This window comes from Bombus affinis, chromosome 5, assembly GCF_024516045.1.
Source record: "Bombus affinis isolate iyBomAffi1 chromosome 5, iyBomAffi1.2, whole genome shotgun sequence".
Classification (NCBI taxonomy): domain Eukaryota; kingdom Metazoa; phylum Arthropoda; class Insecta; order Hymenoptera; family Apidae; genus Bombus; species Bombus affinis.
The window spans coordinates 15,722,326-15,743,805 of record NC_066348.1 but is presented as its reverse complement, the minus strand read 5'-3'; the positions used below and the strand labels follow the sequence as shown (position 1 = coordinate 15,743,805).

The 21,480-nt window shown below is 47.1% G+C and overlaps 1 protein-coding gene and 1 long non-coding RNA gene across 7 annotated transcripts in view; one reads left to right on the top strand and one right to left on the bottom strand.

The window, feature by feature from the left end:
• The window catches only part of LOC126915979 (protein gustavus), a 156,022-nt gene that overhangs the window by 96,086 nt on the left and 38,456 nt on the right, over positions 1-21,480 (top strand). The window contains exon 1 of one of the 6 annotated variants that reach the window (XM_050721290.1): positions 18,648-18,944. The exons of 3 other annotated variants lie outside the window; for them this stretch is intronic. In XM_050721290.1, coding sequence (XP_050577247.1) covers positions 18,808-18,944 — 137 coding nt within the window. In that variant the 5' untranslated portion in view covers positions 18,648-18,807. Of the gene's footprint in view, positions 1-18,647; positions 18,945-19,960; positions 20,527-20,846; positions 20,977-21,480 lie in introns of those variants that run through there. 2 more of the 6 variants (XM_050721287.1, XM_050721291.1) reach the window with 2 other exon arrangements.
• The window catches only part of LOC126916049 (uncharacterized), a 31,088-nt gene continuing 30,579 nt past the window's right edge, over positions 20,972-21,480 (bottom strand). The window contains exon 3 of the long non-coding RNA XR_007710405.1: positions 20,972-21,401. This is a non-coding gene — a long non-coding RNA (uncharacterized LOC126916049). The remainder of the gene's footprint in view (positions 21,402-21,480) is intronic.

Below are 21,480 nucleotides of genomic sequence, written 5' to 3'. Positions count from 1 at the left end.
GATCACATTCTTTTCTTAGACGACCATCCTTTCTCCGTTTAATTCGCTCAGGTAACAGGCGAATCGAAAGAGAAATTGAATTTCCAATTGCGATCTGGTTCTTCTGGTGCGGGGAACGGAACGGAGCTAATGAATACCGTGGCAGGGAAAAGTAGATTGATCTTTGATCCGCAATGATCCCTCGAAGGAGCGAAATTTCGCAGTTAGGTGGTTAAGTCAAATGTCACGTTAAATGTCATCGATTGCGATCGATTCTCGGCCAATTTTCATTCGATCTCTTATTTTTTTTTTCTCTCTCTCTCTTCTTCTTCTTCTTTCTTCCTTCTTTACACGCGATTCTCAAGCATTGGTCGTCGTCGTCGTTTCGCGACTGGTATCGAGGTCGCCACCGACGATCTTTCTCTCTGCCTCTCTCGCACGAACGAAATAGCGGGATTGTAAATTTCGCTAATGTCCCCCAGGCCGCTCGAAGGGAATAATAAGCGCGGTGGCATTTTTTTTCTGACGCTGGATTGCGCATAAAGCAGGCTGAAACGACGCGAGCCATTTCACGAGGACCATCGAACCGGCCCGTTTATGTAATTTCATCGCCGCACCGACCGCCACTTCAGACCGTTCGAAGGCTTTCGTTGCTCGTTAAGGACTCTCTTCCTCGAGATCGCCGGCGACCACTCGTGCTCTCGCTTCGAGAACGCTTCCTGCCCGTGTACTATATCGTCTTCTTTATTTTTTCGCGGCGTACCGTCCGCAGACATTGCGACGAACAAACCGTGAAACGGGGTCGAGGAACCTTGTAAACTCTCCACTTGCCGAAAGTCTAGCAGCGAATTCAATTTTATCCTTCCGGCAGCCAGACCCTTCTTCTCTCCCATTTTCTCCCCCGTTTCCATCCGTTCGTTTTCTACGTGAGTTAGTTTTCGCGTGAAACGACCGACGACGCGGGGAAGAAAGAAGACGCGAAAGGTGCGAAGTTTCAGTGGAAACTGCTGGTAGAAACGTGATTTCCCTTTGCGAAACTGCAGAGAATCGAGCGTACACGGTGTGTTTCTTAATTCGCGTGGGTGACTGGGTCTTTTCGTACCACCACAGGATATCGTGGGCCGATCAATTTGTCAGTCGGGTTAATCTGCCTTTTCCATCAAACTTCAAGGCTCTTGAACAGAGCCAGTCCTTTCTCCTTGATATTACGAACAACGTGCGCGTGTCGCTCGGTTTTCCAGTATCAGCCGACCATTCCACCTTTCTAACGCGGTCGTGGATTAACGTTTACCTGGTACTTGTAAATCCTTATTAAGCTGTAAATTACTTTTCCGCTCGTAAACATGGAAACGTAACGAGTTTCTTCTCATGGTAAAACGACGATACGCTGTGATTCCATTGTGATATCGCTCCATTAGCTTCTATCGCGCGTACAACAAACGAAAATTCGTTCGTTACGAAAACGTAGAACGAAAATGGATGCAACGCAAACTTGGTCGCGCGTTACTTATTATCTGGTTCAGTAACGCGTTGCGTTGCGTTGCGTTGCGTGTATAGGACAGGGCAAGCGTGCCCACTCGTGGCTCGGAATGCGAGCAACGAAAGCAAGGTTGATTCCAAGGAGATTGCGATTGATAATTCCTGATCGATTATACGCACACGCCCCAGTTTCCCTGGCGCGTGGATTTTTTTCGACACTTCTTTTCGCCTCGCGAACGGCGGCGAGTGAAAGTGCTGTCCGCGCGACATTTTTCACGTGCCACCACCGCTCCACCAACCCTACCACGTTCCTTGTACACCGTTCACGATCGCCACGCTTCTATCTCGCGCCGCGATAAACAATTGGTGGCAATTTCGCGGAAATACATCGCCACGGAGCAGCAGTGTCTTTCGGTCTCACGGCGAGTTAGGTGGTCGTGAGAGAGGCGTGACAGTGAAACGGATAGAGACATAGCGGAACGATGTTTCAGACATTCAGGGTAAAAGTGAATCCACCCACATCTTTCCTCGATCTAAATTTATAGCGTTAATTTATCTTTTGTTGCATAGAATATATTTTATTCTCGCGTCTATTTTAAACAACGAGTTACTCGATTCGTCGAATATCGCAGTTAGTCCACCGTCGCTCTTGATGTTCCATTTTGATTAATGTTCCATGTGGGTCGATTCTACTTATTTGAACGTAAACTCGTACTACGCGAAGGTAACATGACGGATAATGGGAAAAATTCGTGAGCCCCTGATATATAAACTTCAAATACACCCTGTTAGTCGTGCGTCGAGTTCAAATAAGCAGGTAAAGGGAGATCTCGAGGTCACGGGGTTGACGATCTGTTCCTGACACGATTAGCCTCTCGCCGTGTTTTTCAGGGATCATTAATTTCGTGTAATCCCGCACGGGCGTGTTCGCGTCGTAAAATGGTTGTTCGTTTTTCCAATTTTCAGAATTCCAGTCTCCTGCACAACAGCGTATATCTAACGTATATCTTTCTATCAAGTTTATGCCCTCGTAAAAAGCTTTATTCGCAGTGGTAACAATTATTCGCACAAAGTCCGTTTATCCTTCCGGAAGAAACGAGCAAAGCAACAATGTTGTTGCTTGGTGGAGGAAGAATCTTCGAAGAGCACGCGAATTCCGCGACACGACGGTGCACCGCGTTCCTGGCCAATCGTACGCGTCGGGCAGACAGAAATAAATCCGCCAGTCAGATTGCAAAAGGGGCGCGTGGATGGCCGAGGCGTGTCGCGGGACAACTAAATTCAGCTTCGCGTCAAAAGGAGAAGGAATTATGAGCCGAGACGGCCAGGGGCCGATAGCCTATGGTTAAAGCTCGCGTACACAACGTACCGTGAGTTTCTCCAATGTAGTCGCTTAATAACGGTACAAAACGCGGAAGCGATTGGCACGCGACTCGGCTTATCTCCGCTCGCGAGCCGCTTGCGAAACCGGCGACCAGCCGCGCCGACATTCTCCTCCGGTCGAAGTTTGGCCGGAAACGCGTTCTCTTTCCAGTGAAAATCGTCTTGCTGTTTGCTTCCATGGGACGTTGATCTTGTGGGTTGTTCGTAGGAGTTTACAACAACGTAGGAGATTTCTTTTTCACTTTTTAGAATTTCGTATGGCTGTCGGGTGATTTCGAAAATGTGAAATGTATACGAGTTTCGTTCTAGCTGATGCAAGATCTTTGTTCGTAATGGAAGAGTCGGTAGTTTGACCTTCCTCGTGTTTGTAATTAACACGTTGCTGTTTCACAGAAAAGAAAGAGAGAGAGAGAGAGAGGATCTTGCAGCTGCTTCCATTTACTCGCGTGTAACCTATAAAGAAAGGAATAGAAAAAAAATTGCTCTTTGCGAATCAGAAACTATTCCGATGTGGAAGGTACGAGGACGAACACTACGCGAATGATGTATATGAAAACTACATGGTCCAGTCGATAGAAACATTGAACATCGAATCGATTAAATTGTAAATAAAAATGCCGAGACGCGCTCCTCCTCGACAATTGTGAGACGATCGTTTCAAGCATTCGTCGAATCGCCATGATCTTCAAGAGGAAGACGCGTCGTATGCGACTGGCGACCGTGACTTTTCGCGGGCCTCTAGACGGAACGAATCAAACGTCGTTCCAGTAAACGCATAAGAGCCTGTCGTCGGCTATTAATTGACACGTAATTAAACGGTCGTTAAAACGACGCCCGGAGTTTCAGCGTTCGCCGATGATTTACGAGCAGTTGACCTATGAAAAGGAGTAGAGCGCACGCAAACGAGCGGACGTCGATCTCCTCCGCGCTTTCAGACCTTTCGATCGAACTCGAACCCGCTCGCTCACGCTTCCCCGGTCACAGCTCCCTCCTGTTCGCTGCGGTTTCCAGAGAAATCGCTTTCGTGCGCGGTTCAACGAGCGAATCGCTGGCCAGGGGACGGTGGTGCCGCTTGCGGTTACGGCCCCGGACCGTGTCTTGCTCCGAGCTTCGTGCCTTCCCTCGTACTTTCCACCGCTTCTTGCCGCTAGATGGTCCACTGAGAAAACTGACCTATGCTTCGCGAGATATTATCCGTGCCTGGAGAGAAATTGATTAAACGCCTGCTGTCTAACGCTTACGGTCGCGTGGGTGGATGGGAATTAATTTACGGTGATGTCTTCTTTCGATGAAATCGGGAAAAGAAAAGCAGGTAGCCGGCAGAATAGAGCGAATATTTATACGTTACGCGTACTCTTCGATCGAAAAGAACCGAGTAACCTGCATAGACGGTCCAACAAGTAGCTAACGAGGAGTTAATCCTATTCCATACGATCGAAGTAACAAATTAATCAAGATCGTACGTTGTGCGGAGGTTGGTAAAGGCCAACAAAGAACAAGCGTTATTAGCGAACGAGCCAATTAATCGATTAATCCTTGTAACCGTATACTCGGCGACGCGATAATTACCCAAGTGCATTTAACCTCCTTGTCGTCGACGAAATGGTCGTTTATTTAGTCACTCTGCAGACCACAAAGCAAAAAGAAGGAAGGGAAAGAAGGGTAGAATTTTCCAATTTCTCCTTTTTCCTCTCGGTTTCTAGCGTGCGGTGAACGAGACACTCGTCTCCGTGGCCGCGAGGGGCGATCCTTCGGTTTTTTTTTCTCTTAACCCTCGACGTGGCTGTGAACCAAACTCTTTGTTAAAGTCCGCCGTGTTTTTTTCAATAACACTTCGCCGACCCTTTCGCTTAACGCGCTTTTTCACCTCGGAACCCTCGAACGTGCAAAAGCGTCGCTGCTGTCGCTGCACCCGCGTAAGCTAGTCTTTAATGCGTCTGCCCACCCCGCAGGTTCGATGAACTTTTCTCTCTCGAAGGAACTTTAAAGGTGAGCGTCCCGTTTTCCGATCTCGCCTCTTGACTTCTCGACCGCCGCGCCCGAATCCGGACGGACCTAGCTTCTCCCTCTCTCTCTCTTTTCCCTTTTCTACTTGTCTGTCTTTCTCTCTCGACCTTCTAATTGCCTTATACGTACTTCAACATCGAGCACGCGTGCTCAGATGCAAGTCATCATATTCCATCATCTATCGTACGATCGTTGCGGTAGATGCGTCGTTTACCTCTGTCACGATGTTAATCCTGCGATACTATACCTGTACAGAAGTAATCGACATTCCTAATCATAAAAACGAATAGAATTATCATTCAGGTGGTTGAAGAGTATAATCGTATGCAACAGCCGCTTTAAACGAGTCCTTATAAATCTCAATTTTTCTATACTATGAAATCATGAAAAAACGTATATTACAAAGAGATATCGTCCTTCAAAATAACGGAAAGAAGACGCGTGAGAAATATAGTATTCCAGAGTTAAGAAAATTGCTCCTGGTATCCCGTCGATTTTGATTTTCCAAAGTTTCATCTTCTAAATTCTGAAGGAATATAATAAAGAAGAGGGCGGAGGATTTCAAAATCCACGTATACCTTTCTATTTTCTTCTTAGTATAGCGTAGATTTACTCTTTATAAAACGACAATGTGTGCCCTGTCGAGGAGAACGTGTCCGCATGCGTGCACAAGGTGCAACGTGCGTTTGAAAAAGTTCATCGAAATCGCAGCTGCGTCAGGTACGTGTCTCTTACGCGATCCGGCGACCCGATCCGAAAAGCTGAAAGCGTAGGTGCGTTTTTTCCCTGGGGGTAACGTTCTCTCGCTGTCTGGACAGATGTTTTCGATCGTCTCCACACGGTCCTACGCTCGTAACCTACTGTTAGCAGCGGCAACAACCTGAAAAGGGTCTGTTCGTGGGCGCAACAATGGAGCGTCATGATTTCCAGCCGTCTCGATCCTTTTGCGCTTTCTGATGCCATATATCGTCGATCTACCACGGTAGCCCGCTGGTTCCTTCGTCTTCCTATCTTTTCACTATCTTTTCTTTCCTTCTTCTTCTCCTTGTTGGAAAAACCAAGATCTGTTTGCGTTTCCCTTCGAGCTCGTGTGTACTGAATCATCCCTCCGCTGTGTGCGTCTTTTTCCTTCTACTATATTTTGTCTTTATAGGTCGCTGATTCAGCTATTCTTTGAAATACGAGGATGATGTTACTTGGTGAAATACCTGAGATTGTTTGCGTTTTATTACGAAACTCCCTGTACATACGTAGCTACGTATAGTATGTACAGATATATATATATAGGGAAAATCGTTCACATTGCGTGAATGTGTAGTAGCTTACATAGGAAGCTTTAAATACAAGTAAATCACAATTATTACGATCAGAAAATTGTATTTGCACCGTGATCCGCGTACAAATTTCTTCCCCATACTAAAATTTGTAATTCATCAAACATTTTGATGAAACGAAACGATGTTTATGAAAGCCACTGATGCCAAGATCGTTCGACGACTTCTCATAGTCAATATGCGTGCGTTTGGGAATCGCATCGCCGGAACAAGTCGGCAAAGCGTTGAAGATACAACGAAGTACCCTGGTTCCGCGCACGTAATATCGTTTTCCTCGGCTTCCGCTTTCTATAATTTTCACGCGACTGAACGTTCGTTCCCGGTTGTTACTCAACGAGCGAACCGAAGAAAACATCGTCCCTCGTCTCTGTGAACACCGTTCCCAATACCGTTCCATCGCGATGGTGGTAGGGGCGGTTTCGATCGCGCGAGCCACGGGTATTAAGGTCGCCTTACAGTCGAGATCGAAGCGTTTAACGCCTTCACATCGGACGCTGAGATTTATGGACGCCGGTAAGCGGCTACTTGTAATCGTATCGCTGCGACCAGCCGAGAACAAATCGCGGTAGGCCGGTATTCGCGTAAGAAAGGGAATTACCGTGGATTTTCTCGCGACTCAGCCCTCTCCTCGTCTACCGTGCCACTCCTTTCTCTCCTCTAACGATACGTTTACATAAACAAACCGTCCCGGTGAACGTAATAGGCGACAGGTGCGCGACGATTGCAATGGTAGCTCGATCCCGTGTCGACTTCTGTCAAAAAACAAAGACAGCGATAGCATCGTCCATCTTAAGCTAATTAATCTCTGTATGATCGTTTTCCTCATAACATCCAGAAATTACATCGTCCACGGTTCGAGCGTTCTGAACGAATGGTTAAAGCGTTGAGAATTGTGCATCTTAATTGTCGAAATAAATGTAAAGCAACGCTAAGGTTACACTTAGAATTCATGTTAAAATAGTTCTAGATCTACTTAATAAACGATCTCCAGCATCTTCGTCGATACACATTTGCACGCGTCTCAGCATTTTCTTTGTCTCACCACCTTCCATACCACACTGTCGATGGAACAGTTACGTTCGTCTGTTTTTCGAAACGCCGTGCACACACGTACTTCCACGCACTCATATTCACATACGCGTGTCACTACTGCTCGGCCAATCTAGTATTGCACACAAAACTATACATATCTCAATATAAAGAACCGAAGATATAAGTATACCTTCCAGAAGAATGCGAAATTGCTTGCTTTTAAACGCCGAGCGACATGGTCCCGCGATATGACTACCATCGTTGCTTCTTTTTTCACTAGATTCGTCCATTACAAGATTGAAATGTTTCTGACGATCCTTAAGACAGACTTTATAACTTCTCTTAATTCGTAGTTTTATATCTCAGCTTCTTCCTCTTAATCGCCACTGTACCTTCGGCGTCGTATCTTTTTTTCGCCGAAGGGATTTTTCTTTCCCGTGAAATTAAAGATAAATAAACAAAATAAACATAGACGACAGACGACCGTCGAATAGAACAGCGGGTATCGCCCGATCCGGACATTTGTCTCGCGGCTGCCTGCGTTCACCGGACATTTACATAAGTAAACCTCTACCGGTAGACGCAATTGCCGACAGGTGTGCGGTAATCGCGAGCAAGGGAGCTCCGCCATGTCTAAGGTACTGCCATTACGAACTCTCGTAGAATACTTAATAAGTGGAAATTACCGGAGAGCGAGCCGCGTCGAGCTGTCCGCGAAATTACGAATCGACCTCTTAATTGCCGCTAGCGAGCGTGTTAATTGAAATCGAGCCGGCGGACACCGCGCCGGTTCGAATATTTATTAAACATGTGAGTGACGTTGTGAAAGGAGCGACAGCTAGTACAGCTGTACTTTCTCGTATGAAATGATACTGAATGAAGGCGATTCGAGACAGGGGACTGCGCAAATCATTCCTAGATTTACCTTTCGCTAGTACTACGATCGTGTCGTCGTCATTAGTCTATCGATTAATGGATACGACGATTACATACTAGCAATGGATATGCTGAAAGATAAAATTCGGAGGTTATCGTCGAATGGAAGTTTCTTTAGGCAGGTTTGTTTCACGGCGACGGTTGTTTTGCACGCGAGGAGAGATACACGCGGATTCTATGGATAGGCGATGAACAAAGAAGAACGGCTGAAAGAAGTCGGTAGAATCGCGGCCGGACGAAATAGAAACTGCACAGACGGGGAACCGAAGCCACCGTGAATGGGAATTATTCAGGCTAGCCGCTGAATGAAACGTGTTTCTTTCAAATTCTGCTCTCGCTTCGCCCCGTGCCCCAGAGCACGTTGTTGCTAGGTCGCGCGTGCACCGGATGTTGCCTGTTCGAGCTAGTTGATTGGGATCTTCTAAACGGCCACCAGCTCGCTCGTATAATTCGTTTCATCGCTGTAAATGCTTCAATTGAACCGTCAAATAGAATATCTCTCTCTCTCTATCTATCTATCTATCTCTCTCTTACTCATCCATGATAATAATAATAATAATATATTCAATCGATCTTTGCTTTCTCAAACTTTACGGTTCTCTCAGTTTTCGTACGTACGTCAGATACGTACATACGTACACATACATGCGTCTATTTATTCGATGTAAGCGTATTTTCTACACTGTTTGGGTCAATGACACAGACATCGTTCGAAGAGACGGAGAATTTTTTCGAAAATGACTTTCAAATTGGTCGAGGAGGCACACGCGGCTTCGAATCGAAAGCAGCGGCTCGCAGGAAGGTTGTGGCCGTCTCTCGATGAAAGGAAGGAGCCAGTTCCACGTCCCTGAAGGTCTTCCTCGTCGGCCTCGGCTTCACGGAGCGAGTCACTCGACCGGCCGGCCCGTCCTTTTCTCACGGCAGTGGATCGACGCTCGACATACCTAAACCTTCCATCAACAGCTGGCCAATCCCTCGAAGGACCAGCTGCGTTTCCTGTCTACGACAAGAGTCATCCCGAAAACGCTTCTCTATATGTACCGCCGCCACGTTTTCTAGAACAAGCACGAAAACCATCTAGGACACTTTTTCGCTTTTCGGATCAAGTGCACGTACGTCGAAGGGAGGCTTTTTCACGTCGCCACGGTTTTCACAAACGTTCATCTACCGTTTCGAAACATTTTCTTGGTTTAGGTGTTCCATATATGAAAATCGAAATAATATCTCACCTACGGAGAATCCAAAGCTTGAAACTCGAAAGAATTGTCACATTATCATTTCGATCTTGTCGGAGTTAAAAAATTTAAACGTTGTCTGTTTTTATTCTCTTTCTTTTCTTTTTAGATTATTCCAAAGAAGGAAGAGAACATGTAAATCCGACCGTGGCTAATAAAAAACTTCATCAGCGTTACGACGTTGGTTGGGATAATAATCGTAATTGCATCTGCTATGGCACGAGTACAGGTGGCAGATTAGCGCGAATTTCACTTTTTCATCCAGACGAAACGCGTAGGAGACTGTCGCTCTCGCACATTCACCATGAATAGTGAAATGACTGCTTCTTTTCACGCCAACACTTCTTTCGTCATCTTTGTTCGCGATATCGCAGGTGTAATCCTGGTCCATGGATCCACCGAAAGAGAATTAACTTCCTTGTCGCTCGTCCCGTTTGTCCTTTCTTTTTCCTGGTCATTCCTTTCTCTTCGTGTACCAGCCAGACGTTCCAATTAGGATAACGAATGAATGTATCCGTTACTTAGAACGACGTACACTCGCTTTCTTCCTTTTAACATACCGACGAGGAGGCATCTACGATCCTGAAGATACGACACTCCGCTAAATTTAGGAGTTTTCTTTGTTTGTGAGCGTTGCGTGGTTGCAACATTGTACTTTACAAAGTTATTGGCAATAACCGGCATCGATGTTGAAGGATAAATGTATTTATTTTCGGTAAGAGCGTTCTCAAATTTTTGTGCATTGTGTCTTTTTCTCGAAAAACCATTCGGAAAAATTTCCGCCTTTACCAAGGAATGGAAAAATAATTCTTCTTGCAAACTTGAACGAACCAATTCCGAAAGGAGCAAAGTGATATTTCTTAAATATTCAATGACGTGTATATAGAAAAATTGTATGTTTTCCTAAGGGCAGAAGAAAATCTGTGGACGAAGAAGTAATGTGGTGGTAGAGAATAACGAGTGAGAAAAATCTTACGCTTTTCAAGGACACACATGTGTTAGAAAAAAGTAGAGTAAAGGACACTCGAAATATCGAAATACATATTCCTGTGGAGTTCCTGGAAAATAAAATGCCGAATGGTCAGCGCCAGAAGGTGCTCGTCACGCGTTTCACATAAAGAAAAACAGGGGAATTTCCGAATTCACGTGTTCCTCGTAAAACGTGGAAACTCCGAATTGCCTGACCAGGCAGCCCGAGCTGCGTTGTCCGGGCAAATCGAGCGATTTCTTCGAGAATCACGTTTCCTAGGATCGCCTCCGGTGCTCTTGGACGCGCACGTGAAACAAAAAGCAGCGCGCAAATTGCACGAAACGAACGATAGCGAAACGAAGAGGAAACGGATGACAATACGAGACGTCGATCGTCGATAGGAAAAATAATCCTGGCGATCGTCCCTCTCCGTTTTGTGCCACGAAACGTCTGTGTTTGTCTGTGTCGTACAAAATCTGCACGCAATTGATAATTCGTCTTTAAGAAAAGTCAATTATCGAGTTCGAATATAATTTTCGAGTAAAATTGTAATACCTCGAGTTTATAATCTACATCTTGTAATTAGTCAATCCACTTGTAAAAATTAATTATAAAATTATTCCGCGAGATTTCTCTTAATCTTCTCCCCGATTTAAAAATTGTTTAATGGCGGCGCAAAGATTCCCGCTGCGTAGTACGGAGATGGTTCGGAAGAGGTGCGGTCACCGTGTATGTTTTCCACCAGCTGATAAGTTTTGCCAGCGTCATCAGACTCGGCCGAAGAATCAGCTGTCCGAAGCCATCCATTATCCCCAGAGTAGCGAAGAGAAATCACTGAAATCAGAGACAGAGAGCACATTCTCGAGCTTCCCAAGGTGCACAGAAGCTGTTGCGGGGTTTAAATGGAAGTGTTGCAACCTCGATCTCCGGTTGCGATCGCAACTCCTGTGTCAGCCAGTAATGAAGTTTCACGATTTGATCCAACAACCTAGAGAACTTGGAATCAACCAGGAATCAGCTCTTAACCTCTTGTTCTATTGGTAAATGAAGGAGGCTTTGCTAGTTTTCGTTGGAAAACGTTCGCGAAGAAGGAAAAGGAACGCGACGCGAATAATATCGTGTGTCGAGAAGCTACGACAATTAGAAAGGTTCCCTCGTGTTCGTCAATGCTCTCTTGCGCGCCTATTTCTTTTTTCTTCTTTTCTTTTTTCTCTCCGTATTGCTTTTCTCTTCCACGCGACCATTCTGGTTCTTTATGAAGAGATCAACACAAAGAGTACCACGTGAATCCTCAAACGGAAGTCGATGGTCGTTGAAGCTTTCTCAGTGGGTAACGACCTCTTACCTGAAAAAGACGACCTTTTCTGTACCTGCATGGTGGATCGATTCGTATATCGAAAGAGTCTCACCAGGTCTTTTACTTCATTCGTTTCGTTCCGTTCCGTTTACAGAGGCCACGGGAAGGAAGCGAGTATACGTTATCGGGACGTATCGCGAGAGGAAACGTGCAAAAATTAGCGTCGACCGGCGAGAAATGATCGAATTGCCTGTAGACACGCGACGCACCGTCTCGATGAACGACTGTCGTTACCATTGTCGTCGTTACCATTGTCGTCGCGACTCTCGTCGTTCGTGCGTTCGCTCACTTGTCATCGCTTCGAGAAACGTTCCTTCGTAGTGGACGGTTTCGATAAAAACATTACGGACGAACGAGTTAACCTTGGTGGCCGATGGCAGACATCGGCGAACGCGTCTTCTTGCGGTTCTCGATGTAACTCGTCCGATGATAGTCGGAGATATAGACCGCGATAAATTACTCGAGGTTCGAATTAAAATCTCGATTTTAAATCGAATTTGATTCGATTCTGCTCGGATAGTTCGTTCGAATCTTCCGTCTAGGATACGCAGAAACTTGGCAATTTGTTCGGACGGAGTAAAAACGATCGTACGATGTAAGATATCGTAATGGCTCGGTGTACACTCTGTTTCGGTTGAAACGAAACAAAACGAGTTGAAGAAGGTACGAGGGAAATTATTGTAAACACCAGTTCTCAGGGTATGAACTATCCGAGAAATTTTTGCCAGGACTGTACTCGCGGTGAGCAGGTATAACATCTAACCGAGGTGAGTGGAACTGAAAGGGAAGAAGAAAGGTAAAGGGCAGGTGCGACTGTACATAGCTATACACGTCGGTTCTGCTGAAAGATACGCCTCTGGCACGAGGAGAGGAAGGCTATATCCAATTATTAAAATTAGAGGCTCCGTCGCCTTCGGTGAAACATCACGGGAAGCGTTCACTGTGCACAGCTCGATTGCGCTCGTCCTCTCCTTTTTGTCCTCCTTTTTTCCTCTCCCCTGTTTTACCCCCTTTTTCCCTCGTTCGTTCCGTTCGTGCATCGTACACCTCCTGATTTTTCGATCGTCCAGGAATCGACGCCCTGGCACGAGACGTCTGCCCGTTCTTCGTGAAAAGGAGATGATGCTTTTCACGAAAAAGCCGCCATTTCAGACTGCCACTTTTGTTCCACTTTTCTTTCGTCCTTTTGTTAGCGAAGGAACGAAGATCGATACCGCCAGGCCAAACCCAGCGCGCGGTTCCCGCATCTTTTCCACTCGGTAGCATCCGCGAAAGTTTGTTGCCTCAGAAAAACCGTAACCAAGCCCGGAGGATAACGTGGATTCGGGACAAACTTCCTCTTTTCGAGAAAAATGAAACGCATCTTCCATGCTACCTCTTTCATAGCTACCTCTTATTTTACCTGAAATAATTATAACAAACTAACGCGATAATATCCGTGAAACCATCGAAACCATCCAACAAGCTGAAATCAGAGAAGCAGTCGGAATCAGCGAAACGTAGCTATTCAGCGGATTTAGAGGCGCGCACACTCGCCGCTCAACTTGGCTAAATCAAAGTCGTCAAACTGTATATGTCCCGTGTTTCGCTCGAATCCCATGCAAGAGCAGCGGGCGATCGCGTATTCAGATTCCGGTGCCCGGAATAGCTCGTCCCTGATGCACGCACGAAGAGAGTCGTGCAATCTCTCTCTGCGGTACACACGCGACACGGCAATAATTAATACGTCGACGCAACCTCGGCCGAAGATTTTCGTCCGTGTCTATATACGAGGCTGCATCGATGCACCGTTGCACCAGCGTGCGTTTGCCCCTTCCGCACGTGTGCACGAGCCGAGAGTGCATCCCGGGGCTGTGCGTGTCTCGTGCTGCATTCTCCCTATGGTCAATGTCGTCCTTCTCCCTCTTCCTTCCCTCGCTCTCCCGCAACCCTCATTTGTCTCTGTTGCACACGCGTACCCATCGTGCACCAACTTCGGCACGTCCACCCTTTCTCTTCCTCCCTCTCTCTTCGGCTTGATTCTCGATGCACCGAAGTGTGGATCCTCGTCGGACTAGCCGGTGCATCCATCGTGGCGTCTCTGTCCGCCGGCAACATCGGCGTCGACCGCAGTTCGTGCTGCTGGCGCAGCCATTGTCTCGTTCGCGAGCTATTTATCAGCAAGGTTTACGATTCTATCGTTTGTAAATGAAGCCAGTCGCTGGCTGTTTTCGCTTGATCCGTGAGCCAGATGGGCGACGCTGGATGGGGCTTAAAGAGCGTTAGTCTTTTCGCGTTCTGTTTGCAATCGATAAGTATATCAAGTATCTATATCGTAGTTACTGCGTGGTAGTTTTCTCGGGGGCATAGGAAAGTTTTTAAAGGACAAGTCGTTTGATCGAAACGTTGACTTTATATCGATGTAATATCGTGTAATACGGCCGTGCCAACGTGGCACGCTGATAAAAGCAGGGTAAAGGTATGTTGGCTCGGTATGCGAGGTTCCCCGCGAGCGCATAACTCGTAGGTGATTTGCGCAGGGCAGCAGCCTTCGGAGTGGCGTTTCTCGTTCCGGCGTTAGACGAAGCGTTGCCCGCACGCATCAACCACACCTCGCCCGTCTCTCGTCCGTGGTCATTGTCCCGTCAGTGCGCTATCTATCGTGACCAGGCCCAGGCAATGCGCGCGATGTATAAATGGATCTAGGTGGCTGGCATCGTACACCGACGAGATCGCCATCGCGAATACGAGCGAGGGAGCGAGCGAATCGAAACACGAAGAAAGAAGCGGCTAAAGAGAGAGGCGGAGGCGCGTTTCTTCTCGCTTCTTCTCCGTTCCTCCTCCGGCTGGGCCTGACAAAAGCCGACCTTCGAGCTGACATTCACTTCACATCCGAGCCTCTTCCCTCTCTTTCTTTCCTCCTCCCATCAACCGCCTCCCTTTCTCCTTCTTTCTCTCGGATGGTTCAGCTCGCGCTCACCTTCTCCGTCTACGCTTCCTCCCGGTTCCTCCTGGACCCGACCAGAGATAGCCTCTCTCGTCGAGAGAGGACTGGACCCGACCGACCGAGCACAAAGACCCGTCATTCCGGCCAACTCGCGTGTCCTTCCTCTCCTCGACTCGACGTGGAAACAAAGTTCAACAGAGGAGAACCGTCTCTCGCCAACGAGCCTGCTTTTCGAGTTCGACACTCAGAGAGGTTCGAATCCCTCGTCGGAATCGTTCGTAAACTTCGATCGCAGGACAAACCGTGGTGTTCTCCGCTTTTCAATATGCAGTCTTTACGGCCGTTCTATAGACATCCTCGTTCGACCGAGTTTTTCACGCGATTCCAACGTACGTACGTACTCGAAGAACGTAAGTACGTGCGTTTCACGCAGGTGGTATGGGACGTGTCTGCTTTCTAACGGTACATCTCGCCCTTGGTTTTTTACCTTCGAATGAAACGAGCGGGGATGAAAGGAACGGAGCAACGACTCGTGTTTCCCAGAGGGAGAGGAAGGTCCGTGACAGCGCGGCCGGCGGGCGGATGCAAGTATCGTTTACCAGGGCCGGCCAGATGCAGGCGGCGTTCAAATTGAAAATAGTTGACGGAAACGCGGCACCATAGGAAGCAAATGTTTTTGGATAGGCGAGACAGGAGACAGGTTGCGCGGTGAACGATCGGACGTTCTTACGGCAGACTGTTCGAGCTCCTCCTTCGAACGAATTTACGACGCGGCGCCATTAAATTTCAACGATCCAGTATGCACAGCCAAATATTGGGTTGCGAGCTATTTTTTGGAAATTCGTAACCGATCGAATAAATCCCTATAATCCTTGCTCTATACCGTACAGTTAATCCTTTGAGAGGATAACAAGAGACTGCGATTAGGTTCGCATTATCGGAAGATTAGTGGATCGAACCCGCAGCGTAATTGTTAACTCCCGTTTGCCCTCGCCCTCCGCAATCTCCGTTTCAGTGAAGAATGCAAATAGCTACGAACCGTTGGTCGATTTCTTCAGACAGGTATTTGCGATAGCGACAAAATTAGGCGCAGCAGCGTGAGTGCGTTTCTGGTGATGAATTGTGTGATCGAATTTTCCAAATTTTCAAAAGTGAAACAAAGAAAGGAGAGGTTGGAAGTATAGAAAAAGATAGAACGGCATCGGCTCGCCTATTTGTAATTACAGACGCGCGATCTGCATACAATGCGGCGGTGTGTCGCTCGAGTTGGCAACGAAGTTCCACGGATGACCTTCCTCTTCTTCCTTCTCCTCCGTTCGCCTTTTTCTTCTGGCGAGCCGCTCGTTCCGGCAATCTACGCTCGCCTCAAAATTCCGCGACTCCGACCCGGCCTCCACCGGCGCATTCTCTCCCGTCCGGTGCTCTCATCGCATCGGCGTCGAACTTGATGAACGATCAAAGTGGTTCTGGCCTGGAGTTTTCGAGCAGAAATTTTCAAAAGTTGTATAGTTGAAGGCGGGTGGGAGCCCCTTCTCGAGCACGCTGCCTTTCTGTCGTTCGTCGTTCTTTCGCAGTATCCTATCCGCTTCTCTTCTTTCTTGTTTCTTTGCAAACGTTGAGCATCTCCTTTGTTCTCGGAAACGTGTAACTTCGTCCGATCACGCACGGAACCTTCGATTCGTCTGAAAGTTTAACCCTAGTCTGCTCTCGACAGCCCTTTGCCTCCGAGGGACGAGCTGTTAACAAAATAAACGTTCCCTTATCTTGTTAACCCCTCGAATCTAGTCTCCCCTCTGCGATATCCCTTAGAAACACGAGGGTCAAAGTTTTCAGTCAATACGATCGTTGTTTCGTTATTCTCGCGTTTAGACTAGATTTTTAGGAAGTTCTAGACTCGAAAGTTATTCTCTGAAGTTCCCATACCGTTCAAACAGACAGAGCATCGTGGGCAGGTAGATGTCTGCGCAACATTCAAATCTACTTGGAATCTCACATCAGAGGTGTATTCAGGTGAGAGGCAAGCGATCTCTCCCCTTCTTTGTCGAATTTGCCTGCAAGTTAAATACCTGGCCGAATATACAGACAATCTCAACCGATTTGCGACAGCCTTTTCCCATATGTTCACACAGAATCCTATTTAGACTCTAATTTATGACATCGGTTTTGGGGACGGCTATCGTCCCCGAGGACAAACTTTTCACGACCGGAGGCCTTTTCATATGTTTCATGGAATGCGAAGCTTAACGCGTTACGTTCTCGGACGAGGCTCGAATGGAGCGGATATCTCGCTGTAAATAATACATGGTGGATGGCCATTTACACGGATTTATTGACCTCGAAAATTCGCTCGGATATTTCATAAAATTTATACACAATTCACGGGAGTATGCGTCTGGTTGGACAAAAGTTTAAAGGGGATGCACCGTGCGCCGCGCCGTGGAAATGCACTCGAAGCTTTTCGAACGATCTCGTGGTGCAGCCGGTTGCGGTACTCGAGTTTCGAGGGGAATTTAATTATCCCGCGCTTTTCATGCTATTATTTTGCACGATATTACGCCGTAATTATCCCGCTCGTCTCAATGGCCAGGGATTAAAATCTCTGCGACTTTTTGTGTTTTTTTTTTCTCCATCTTTTTTGTCTTTCGTTCCTCCCGTTTTTCTCTCGTATACAGCACACTCTCGTTCGGACGATCTCGCGGTATTACGATTTTAATTTCACCGAGATTTTATCGTTTGTTCTGGCGTTCGGTGTCCTTGAACCGGGGACCACCGCCATTTAATCCGTCGTCGAGCGCGCAGGATGATCGGATGGGTTGTTCACCGCGCCGCGAACATTTTTTTGTTCCTTCGTTTTGTTTCGGATTACGCGCTTTTATGTCCGGCCCTACGGATTTGTACGCCATCGATCTATCAGGCGTCCATCGACCGCGTACATAACTGGTTTCTTCGTTTTTCCCCCCACAGCTCGAAATTTTCCCGGTTCGTTATTCCGCTCGGGCGTATTCTCGGATTCGAAAGGGAAACGCCTGTGTAATACCGCGCTGGATCGAAGTAACAACGCGCAATTTTTCTCCCTCCAACCGAGAGAAAAAAGAAAAAAGAAAGGAACGTAGAAAAAAGCTAGTCAGAGTCAAAAGAAATTCCTTGAACGGACGAGAAGGTGGAGAAGGCAGTGGTTGTCCAGTCGAAACGTTGCATTCAACGCTACCTAGGATTTTTCTACGAGAATAAAACTCGTCGATATCAATCTCGTGGTTAGGCACACCTGAATTCTGTTCCACGTAGACAACTATCTGGAGACCCTCTCCCCGTCCTCGACGCTCCTTTCACCTTTCCCTTCACCGTCCACCGGCGCATTTGTCATTCCGTTTGGTCCTCCGCTTGTACGACTTCCTTTTACCTGGTTGTACCTCGAACCTCCGAAAAATAGCCCTTCTCGCCAGCTTGGCCTTGAACCTCTCCAGATTCTCTCTCGCGTCCCTATACGCGGCATGGAACGTCCGCTCGGAATCCGCGTATCGTTTATTCCGTAGAAATCGTGGCTGACCACTCTTCTCTTTCGTCGCGGGAACAGCGTTGTCTGTCGAGGCCCCCCTACGTTTCGACCAGAGAAAGGGAGAGAAATTCACCGCAACTTTATGACGTAGCTATTATTACATCGTACTTCCTGAAAACAGGCGCACCGATCTGCGTCTCGACAGAGAAACGCAGTGACCGGTCTTTCAAGAGATCGGAAAAGGAAACGGATGTAATTCGTTCGCATCTTTTTGCATTCTTTCGACCCACTCTCCATTAGTCCTTTTTTTATCTATCCACTCACCAGACGAAAAACTCTGTTCCATCGACGTGCACATTTAGGCAACTGTGACTGACTATGAGAGTTTCTTCGAGCACGAGGTGGAAGCAGCGAGAGTTTTTAATCATTTCGACACATGTATATAAATTGTTATGAGCGTATGCATCTCGATTTGCAGATATCTCGTTTGTCAGAACACGCGTGAATCGTAACCGCAGCATTACGTCGAAAGTTAATGGATCGAAAAAGGTTGCTGTACTAGAAACGTTTGAAGACGGTTTCACTGAATTTGGGAGATGGTAATGGGCACATCGTGGCGCCAGAGGCATATTCGTCAGACTGACTCAACATCGGAACAGCTGGTACCGGAGGGATGCGCGAGACCCTAGCGTGTGCGTCTAATATCAGATCCAAAGTGAGAGGAGGCTGTAGGGACCGATCCTTCATGCTGCGTGAAAGCCTCTGTACGCCAAGTATCTTTAATGAATCTCCGCTGCTATCGATTGCTCGGTAAGCTGTTCCACCATTACGAAAACCGCTTTTGCCAACGCGCCTATTTTGCGCTGTTAAAATACGACACGGAGTCGCGTACGAGCTCGGTGTACGCACGGTTTGCGCAATTTCGTAAAATGTCCGTATGTATGGGTGCCTGCGAGATGTCTGTCTGTCGACCACGGATACGCAACCCTCCTTTCATGTTTATCTTGCTTAAAAAAGGCAGAGTTCTTATGCCGTGTGTATGGTTGTTTCGCAACACGCGCACAGCCGCTTCGAAAAATCATCGGCAATTTTCTAAAATAAAACTACCAAGCAAGTTGTGACCGACACTTGGCGATGTTCCTCGTACATCGATAGTGCGCGGGCACGTACACATTTTTCTGGGGTTAATTCGACGTCCGACCGTCTGGGTTCAGGGAGCGGTCCGCGAAACCCCACTGCACAAGGGAGAACCTCCGTATCCCTTCGACTGTTGCTTTCTCTCTCTCTCTCTCTCTCTCTCTCTCTCTCTCTCTCTCTCTCTCTCTCTCTCTCTCTCTCTCTCTCTCTCTCTCTCTCTCACACACACACACACACACACACACACACACACACACCACGCACGCACACATACACGTCAGTGCGTATTTTCTCTCCTCCTTCCCTATAGTACAGTCCCCCCGGGTAAACGTTTCAGCACTGGGTAGGCTTAGGCACTGGCGTAGGGAGCCGAGGATGATATCGAAGCTCGATTTGAAATCCACGGGATTACGCGCGCCACATTGATAAAGCGTCTGATTCGAGGAAATAATCTACCGGAATAGTCTAAAATGTAGGAAAGTTAAAAATATTGAAAAATTAAACGATAGAAAGCACTTTGGAGTAGGTTGAAAAATATACATGAATTATTAGTTGGATGTCAGTTATGTTTCATAAATACAATATGGAAATATAATATGATAGGTTTTATATGTAAGTGCATTACGATGTACTGCGATAAATTCAGTTGGTTTTAATTGGTGATATATCATATAGTTTTTATCGTAGTAATGGAAGGAACGAATTTCGGGTTATACGCCACTGCGCGTTCGGCACATCATTGGTCTCGGGGCGCTGGAAGCGGTCGGTACGCGAATGCACCCACCGCCTCTTTCTGCCCCTCCATTGGGCGGCGCTCCATGCGCGTCGCAGTCGTCGAGAGTCGACGGGTTCAGTCTTCGTTGGATCGTTGCCAAGTGTGTGTCGTAGATCGGTGCACTCGTTTACCCTTGTGCGTCGATTCGGCGTGGTTTTTCGTTCGCCTCGACTCTTCCCTTTTTCTCTCTTTTTCCCTCCCTTTCAGTTCCCGATTTTTTTCTCCCCCGCACAGACAAGAGACCCAGTGTGTTATATGTTACATGCGCGCGCAAGCCGCTCGTTGCGTAGCGGGTCGGACCAGTGGTGAAACACGGCCAAGAAAGATAAAAACGCTGTGTGCTGTTGTGCGTGTGCGGAGTGTGCAATATTTTGGTTACATCCGGGATAAAAACGCCACGAAAGCAAACACGAGGTGTATCGTGAAACTCACCGAAAACGTCGCGCGAGATATGGATTGGGCGCTCAAGGCTCGCCGAACGTAAGTCCCTAAGTCACTCTTCTATAGCCCTGTTTCTGCTGCAAATCGTTTCTAGCGCTGTGTTTCTCGATTCCCGCGAGATCGTATTCTCATTGGACTTCGAAACCCGATTTCAGATTGCTCGGCCTGAAATTCATTGGCGTTTCTCTACTCTGGAGTGTAGTGTAGGAAGATTTGGACGTGTATAGATGGACGTCTCTATACATCAACGGATATTCAGTTCGTTCGTTTGCAATCAGTGTGACGGCTTCTACGAAACGGATACTCGTGCAGTGTTTTACCTATCTCTTCAAGTGATTCTCTTGTTCGAATCTCGTTTCGTCGTGGTTCCTGTCGAATCACAGATGTGTCCTACGTGTACAGAATATGTTTGCGTGGATCGAACCGTCGGCCTCAGTTCGAGGAGAAAAAAAATTCAATGCGCGACGTCATTCGTGCTTGTGTCTCGAGGTCAGTGTTGTTTGCCCAGCCGTCTCGGCGCGTTGCATATATATTAAGTCAACCGATTTGATAAGCCGATATACGAGAAAAATAAAAGGCTGTGTGACTGTCTCACACAACGACACAACCGTCGCTTGTGACACGCCACGACTCGCCCGTGGGAATCGAGCTCTCGTCCGACGAAACTACCGTGGATTCATCACACCGTGAAAGATTTCGCGGAAGCGCGGTTCGCGGTAACCGTCCATTCGAAGCGTGACTCGATTTGAATTTTAGTAGTCGTTAGTGTTACGCTCTTCTTGTGCTCTTCAAGATTGACGTTTCCTGAAACATTTGGAGACTTTATTCGATAACGATATGTTCCATATATATAGAATAATTCTTCGTCAGCGTCTCTAAGCCTTATCGAATTTTTGAAGGTCAGTTTACGATTTCTGTAAATAAGACAAAGAATCTATATATATGTGTGTGTGTGTGTATGTATATACATATATATATAGATCCAGTATATAT